The following is a 7463-nucleotide window of genomic DNA, read 5'->3' on the forward strand; positions in this document are numbered from 1 at the left end:
CACACCAACACCAGTTATCATTTATATAAAGGCTCATATATGTGGAGCTGGAAAGGGACTTCAGAGACTCTCTGACTCAACCCCTCATTTTACAGATAAAGAAACTGAGGTCCACAGAGGTTGTGATTTACCTAAGATTGCACAGAGTGATGCATTTGGAATTAAAACCCAGAGTCTTTGTCCCTCAAAGCCAATTCTCCTTCCACCATTCCATACTGTTCATTCGAAAGAAAGTCACAGATTTCCAAAACTAAAGCTGCAGTCTCAGTTACAGCTTCCTATTTTTAGATGGGAGCTCTTATCCAGAGAGACAACTGCTTCTGCTTTCACAAGGATGCTACCTCATTTTATCCCAGTCACCAGGGGCAGAAATTCCCATTGGGATGCCTGGTTCATTTCATATATTCTTGTTAACATTTCAATGCCCACTTGGGATCATCCTAAACTAAGGCAAATTGAATAGAAACTCATGGCAACCATTTGCCCCAATATTTTAAATTCTCATGTAGAAACCATTTTAAGAAAGCAAAATTATTCTAGAATATGCTCTGGTTAAGACTCTTGAAAGATAAATATTTCCAATCAGAAGTCATTGATAGCAGACCATTACATGAACTGAAATCAACCTCAGAAATTATTCCTTCGTGTTACTTAGGTTTTTCTATACATGTTCTGAGGAACAGAAGGGAAAATACAAATAGCAAGATAGCACAAAGTGAGTCAAGTCAGTCACTTAGACCACCGGGTGGTATTCATGCTGGCAGTAATGATAATTAGGATGGATGCTAGCAATGGATTTCGCAAGCCATGTATAGGGTGGTCTTTTTGAATTTTCTTCATCCAAGGAAATAAGGACAACATTTTCCAAGGACAGGGTTAGGATTATTTCCCATGCAGAGCTTGGGCATGTCTCTATCTATTAGCCTATATCTATATGAAGACCTTGATCCTCTGGAACATGTCAGAAGGCAATTCTCCATCTCTAAAGACATTTCTAAGGGCCCTTTTCCAGCTTATCTCCTCTTTGTAATTTTTAGAAGAAAACAATGGGGAACTTTACTAATCTTCTTTGAGAAATTAGTACATAATACTGCAAGTACAGTACTCAGGAGCTTAGCCCACCAGCAACAATGTAAGTAGTGGAAAGTCAACATTATGGGAAAGTATACAGGCCAGTCATGCAAACAAGTGACTTCAGAGTATCTCGCAGGGGGCGGAGGGTGGGGGGACATCCTGTGCTACAAACTAAGCAACAAAAGGCTTGAAATTGGATGGTAATGAGGGGAACATAAATATGATAATAACAATATAATAAAATATTAGAGAAAGTCGAATCTTTATGACTCTCTTGTTGATACATAATCAATTCTGATGAGTAAGGGGTCACCTACCATTTTACTTTGGTGTGCAGAAATAGAAAGAGATTAAAAAAAAAGTTTTTATAAATTAAATTTGTTTCTTTGGCTTTCTTACCCCATCCCCACTGCCACTCCAAAATGTTTTTAGGTTTAATATTGAAGAAAGAATAATTAGGAAGTGGTGAAGAAGAGAGACAAGAAAAAAATAGGGTGGAAAAGGTAGGAGTTTCCTTGTACCTTTAATGGCATACTGGTTCAGAACCAAGTCTGGCATTGAGGGTTTTCTTGCTGCTATTTTAGCCCCCATAGAAAACCAATCAAGAAAGTCTTTTTACCCAGTCTGTTCTTCCACACAACAGGTCTAGTGGCAGAGATGGCCCCAAATCCACTGAGATCTTCAACCCCCCCAAAAACTAACAAACACCTTGGGGTGAAAACTAAAATCATGTTAAAGGGGGCTGATGTTTATATCTCAGATCAAAATGGTGAATTTCAATACCACCTCCAATACCACATGCTTCCCCACCCCACACACACTTAACATGCATATCACACATCTACACTCCCACATATCCTACATGCCACATATTACACATATCACAAATGACATGCTTCATACCTACACATACATGCCACCCATCACACATATTACATGCACCACCCATAACACCATATATCATAATCACACACACTATATATGATACATATCACACACATATCACACACACTATACACATATACCACACATTACATGTACCACAGATGCACCACACATCACACCTACCCACCACACATTATAAATCCCTCCATCCCCTCTCCAACCTCAAGAACTTTCTAGAAACATTCAAACGGAGACTTGTGGAACACACAGATGCACTTTCTACCTTATCCAAGCCTGGGGAAGGGTGCCAGAGAGTGAAGATACTCACCACTGGCGATGGAGAAAGTGCAATGTTGCCGATCGATGCCTTCAGCTCGTCGACAGTGGCTGCACTCTTGAGGATGTCTTTAGATTGCAAAGGTTTAATTTTAATATTAAACTTCTTATGTGATTCTTCTTCCTCTTCTGATTCACTTGAAGAATAAAAGTGCTTTCCTTTGGTAGGTAGATCACAGTTAAAGATAACACTACCCTGTGCTGTGTGCAATGATGATAAGGTGGGATAATGGCGTCACTTACCTCATGGAGTTATTGTCAGGGTCAAATGAGACAACACATGGAAGGTGCTCTGTAAACCTTACAGTGCCAAATCAATATCGCTGTTGTTGTCTAGGAGATATGGCACAAGAATGGAGGGAGAGCTGCTCTCAAAGCCAAGACTTGGATTCCAGTCCCACCACAGACCTATTCTGGCTGTGTGATCCTGGACAAGTCCTTAGTCTGTCATTGCCCAAACTGACTTCCTAAATTTCTAAACAATGACCAACAATGGTGGAGGGAGTTTCCTCATCTGGGAATTTCATCTACCAAAGACGTCCTAGGGCCAGTCCATATTCCTGTCCCATAATCTAGTCATTCCCGCTCACTGTGACATGTAAGTAAGAATGGTGGGTTTCAGGTGGCCATATGATTTCCTCCTATTCACTTAGCACTTGTTTGGTTGATCTGTTGATCACTGACAGACACAGGACAGCCTGGCTGTACCAAAGGAGGAAGGGTGCTTAGTGGGTCCCTGATGGACTAGGCTGCCTGCTCAGTGCCCAAGTGTGTGCGTGCGGGGAGGGCACACTGGGGGAGCTCTTCCCAACAGCCGTAAACAGGCTGACAGCAGCTGTTTCTAGCAGAAGGGCTGAGAAGTGAGAGTCACACAATTGTTTTTCAGCACACTTTTTTCCTCTGTAAACTCTCTTTTCTATGAATAGAACAAGGCACATGCCTACTAGTGAAGTGCCAAGCTGTCGTCTTTGGCTGCTAATTCCACTGGGTGCTCCATCATTAAGTCAAGTCAACAAGCATTTATTAAACACCTACTATATACGGGGGGCTAAGCATTGATACTTTGGAGGAAGGTAGAATTATTTTAGCAACTTGGTAAAAGCCAAGAAATCAAGGGTGAGGAACCTGCAGCCTCGAGGCCATATGTGGCCTTCTAGGTCCTCAAGTATGGCCCTTTGACTGAATCTAAACTTCATAGAACAGATCCTTCTATTTGTTCTGTGAAGCTTGGATTCAGCCAAAGGGCCACAGGACCTAGAGGGCCACATGTGGTCTTGAGGAGGCAGGTTCCCCACCTCTGTGCCCCCTAATTTATTGAGAGAGGACTAAAATGGGAGTGCTCAGAAAGCAAGGATATAGCCGGGTTCTTCCGGTCTGATGCTGTAGCCTTCTTCATCCAGCTCAGGAGAGTTCTGCAAGACAGAAACACACACCAACTCAAAATTACACCCCATACTGATTTCTGCTCTTTGCATCCTCTCATCTAAGGGGATTTACCAAGATGATCACATCTCTCTTATCCTAAGCACGTGGAACCTTGCAGGAAGAGGGGAGTGGAAGCGTAAAGTGCATTTACCATGAGACAGAATGTTGTGGAGTTTCTAAATAATGTTGAATTTGTCAAGGGAAAATGTGGGTCCCAATACACCCTTTGACAATTCTTAGCTGGGTGAGCCTGCACCACTCCCTGAAACTCCCCAAGCCTCCACTTCTTCCTGTGTAACAGAGAGCTAGGTACTGCCCCCTGCAATGCCTGCCTCCCAGGGGCTGTGTAAGACTCAAAAGAGTCAATCTGAGACTTAGCTCAAGGACCACCAGCTCCATGAAGCCTTTACTGAATATCATTGCTATTTGTTTCTTCCAAAAATTACCTTATTATGTTCCATTTGTATTTAGAATATATTTATATATGTATATGGGTAGTTAGGTAGTGCAGTGGGTAGAGCACTGGGCTTGGAGTCAGGAAGACCCAAGTTCAAAGCTGGCCTCAGACATTTATTGGCTGTGTGACCCTAGGCAAGTCACTTAACATCTGCCTGCCTCAGTCTCCCCATCTAAATGATCCAGAGAGGGAAATGGGAAACCATTCCAGTATCTTTGCCAAGAAAACCCCAAATGGGGTCACAAAGAGTTGGACACAACTAAAACAACTGAACAACAATGCATATGTGTATATATACATATATGTATACACACATGTACGCACATATGTGTATACACATACATCTAAATGTGTAGGCTTGGGAGGGCAGAGTTGGCCTTGATAACTTCAGTCATATGAACTGTTGGGCTTCCAGTCTCTGATGAGATTAGCCTCTTTCCCACTGTCCTAACCCTACCTCAAGACAAGTGTATAAGATCCTTTGTCCAAGATATCAGGGTGGGGATTCTTGTTCTGGTACAACCTGGGCTAGATGGATGCTGAGATCCCACTGAATTCTGAAATTCTTTGATTACACAAGTCTTTCAGGATAGGGAAGAATCTGAGCAAATACATGAACTTCACAGAATTTTAAAGCTGACAGAAACTCCGGGGCTTGTTTAATCCTCATTTTTCAGATGAGGAAACTGAGGCTTAAGGAATTTAAGTGACTAATGCAAAAACTAGTTAGTGACAGGACTGAGACTAGAACTCAGGTCTTTCGACTCCCAGGGATTTTTTTTTTTTAAGTTAGCATGGAAGTTCCTTCACAGTTTTAAAAGGAAAGTTGGGAGACAAATTCAGAATAGCAGCGATCAAGATGGGTCAAAGCAAGACATATCCTGAGCACCCTCCCCAATAGGTGCTATTTAGCCACCTTTCATAGTCAAGTGCAAAGGCAATTCTGAACTTGACTGATCTGCTCACCAGGTATACATGTACCAAATAGTGGAAGAGGAGGAGGAAGAGGAAGGGGGAAAGGAGGAGACAAAAAAGAGGGAGGGAGGAGGAGGGGAAGAGGGAGTAGGAGAAAGTGGAAGGAGGGGGAAGGAGGGGAGAGGAGGAAAGAGGAGAATGGGAGAAAATGGAGAAGGAGGGGAGGAGAGAGAAGGAGAAAGGGAATAGGAAGGAGGAGGAGGAGGAGGAGGAGGACTGAAAATTTTTTGGCTTTCGTTCTTGGCCAATAACCAGCATTGTGACGAAGGACATGATGGAGATGGCCATGTGGCTTAATCCTTTACCTGGCAGCACATATGTTGGCAATCTGCAGTTCACAACTTTCCCCCAATTAGCTCTGAGCTTTTCAATATTGATGCCATAATTTATTGGGAATAAAATCTCCTTCTTATTACTTAGGGTAATTGGTGTTTAGTGCATAATTGGAGCAGGATAGTTCTATGGGACCTGATTAGCATTTGGGACTAAACGCATTTCAGAGAAAAACTGTGTTTCATCTGGATATTTTGCTGGTTCCAAAGAAAAGGAGAAGACCATAGGGGTTGTTTTGGTTAGAGAGAAGAATGCACACAGAGCTTGGGGAGCAATTCAGGACAAGAGTGTCATAGATTTAGTCCTACCTGGAAGGAACTTTAGAGGTTCATCTCGTCCAAGCCCCCTAATTTTACAGATAAGGAAACTGAGGCACAGATAAGTGCTGACTTGTCCTAGGTCACACAGCAAGCCAATATCCATAGCCAGCATTCTGACTCACATCCTCTGACTCCAAGTCCAATGTTCTTTGCACCATTTCTCATCTTAGTTCATGTCCTTACTCTTGCCTCATTGGTATAGTGACAATGAGAACAATGACAAAATACATTCTCGGGGAAACAGAGTCAAATGGAAAACTGTATCCTCTGTACTCCAATATCACTCTAATACTGTTCACTGTTGGGTAGAACTGAACACAAGGTGGGTCCGTCTTAGAACCAAGGAGACTCAGTCGCTCTGGTATGCTGTAGGCACTTAAATGTTTACTGAGTCTAAAATAAAATTTAAAAAATATGAATGTTTACTGACTGTCAGGCACAGTCTGAGAGAGGTTTGATGGCAAAAGGTGGTCAGTTCTCTTGATCAGGTTTCATACATACCTATTAAGCACATACTTTGCAATAATAATGATAAATTTATGTAGAACTTAACAAATGCCAGGCTTCATGCTATGCACTGCCCTATTATCATCTCCATTTTATAGATGAGGAAACTGAGGCAGAGATGACGTGACTTGCCCAGGGTCACACAGCTTGGAACTCAGGCTTGGAGCTCTGGCCACAGCTTCAAAGAACCATATAAAGATAGAAAGCCAGAAGCAAAAGATGGAGTTTGTCGTCAGGGACCCATGTTATGCCAGGGATGACACAATACGTACAGAGAGATAAACCCAGAGTATGTTTGTGGTGGTAGAGAGTGATTTCAATGAAGAAAGTGCTCCACATCAAGGAAGGGCATCCAGCCACAACCTGGAAGGGGGAGGGGAGAGCATCCAGGAAGGGGTCATGGAGTGAGGCCTGAGGGGACTGAGAAGGGACAAGGGACACTGGGGGAGTTGGGGAAGCAGGAAGGAGTCAGGCAGAACGAGCTCCAATCAGTCTTGAAGGCATGTGGACCCTTTTCAGGAAAAGGCAGAGTTGAGAGAGGACAAGAAATAATGTGATAACTACAAGCTTAGGATTAAGAAATGCCTGATAGAAAGTACTTATTGTCCAAGGGAGATGACCCACGGAGAGGACTTAGTAGTTTCTAGGGCCTTTCTGAGTTTGACAAGGACACATTTTATGTTTCTAAGGACACATAACCTCAGTAGTGCATCTCATTAGGAGAGGAAAATTAAGTCAACGCTTGTGCCTTTATGTTTCACTTAATGAACATTTATTACACGATTTTGATGGGCAAGGCCCTTTGCTAGGCATGGGGGAAACAAAGATACATATGGTATAATTCCTGCTCTGAAGGAGCCTGTCATTTAAGACTATCTAAGGAGAAGTGGAGAACGATTGTGGTAATCGCCACACACCCCCTCCCTCTAAACCACAGCAAAAAGAAACATAGGATTAAGGTTTCACATCATTTCCATCAGGCTTCCATCTGATTCTGCAAGAGATGAATAAGTAAGAGGGTAGAGTAAAAAGTCTGTCTTTCTTTCTTTGCTGCTTCCTTCTTCCTTCCTTCCTTCCTTCCTTCCTTCCTTCCTTCCTTCCTTCCTTTCTTTCTTTCTTTCTTTCTTTCTTTCTTTCTTTCTTTCTTTCTT

General features: G+C 42.5%; 2 protein-coding genes across 2 annotated transcripts in view; both read right to left on the bottom strand.

Annotated features, from left to right (window-relative positions):
* Positions 1-7463, bottom strand: part of LOC138164885 (mesoderm induction early response protein 1) — a 485607-nt gene that overhangs the window by 284119 nt on the left and 194025 nt on the right. The gene's annotated exons all lie outside the window — the stretch shown is intronic.
* LOC138164881 (SH3-containing GRB2-like protein 3-interacting protein 1) overlaps positions 1-7463 on the bottom strand; it is a 221492-nt gene that overhangs the window by 109160 nt on the left and 104869 nt on the right. The window contains exons 7-8 of the mRNA XM_069092816.1: positions 3653-3707; positions 2288-2463 (exon numbers count right to left, since the gene is read on the bottom strand). Of these exons, the coding sequence (XP_068948917.1) occupies positions 2288-2463; positions 3653-3707 (231 nt within the window). The remainder of the gene's footprint in view (positions 1-2287; positions 2464-3652; positions 3708-7463) is intronic.

Source organism: Petaurus breviceps, unplaced genomic scaffold, assembly GCF_028583685.1.
Source record: "Petaurus breviceps papuanus isolate PSGF00001 unplaced genomic scaffold, PetGlider_PUasm1.0 207, whole genome shotgun sequence".
Classification (NCBI taxonomy): Eukaryota; Metazoa; Chordata; class Mammalia; order Diprotodontia; family Petauridae; genus Petaurus; species Petaurus breviceps.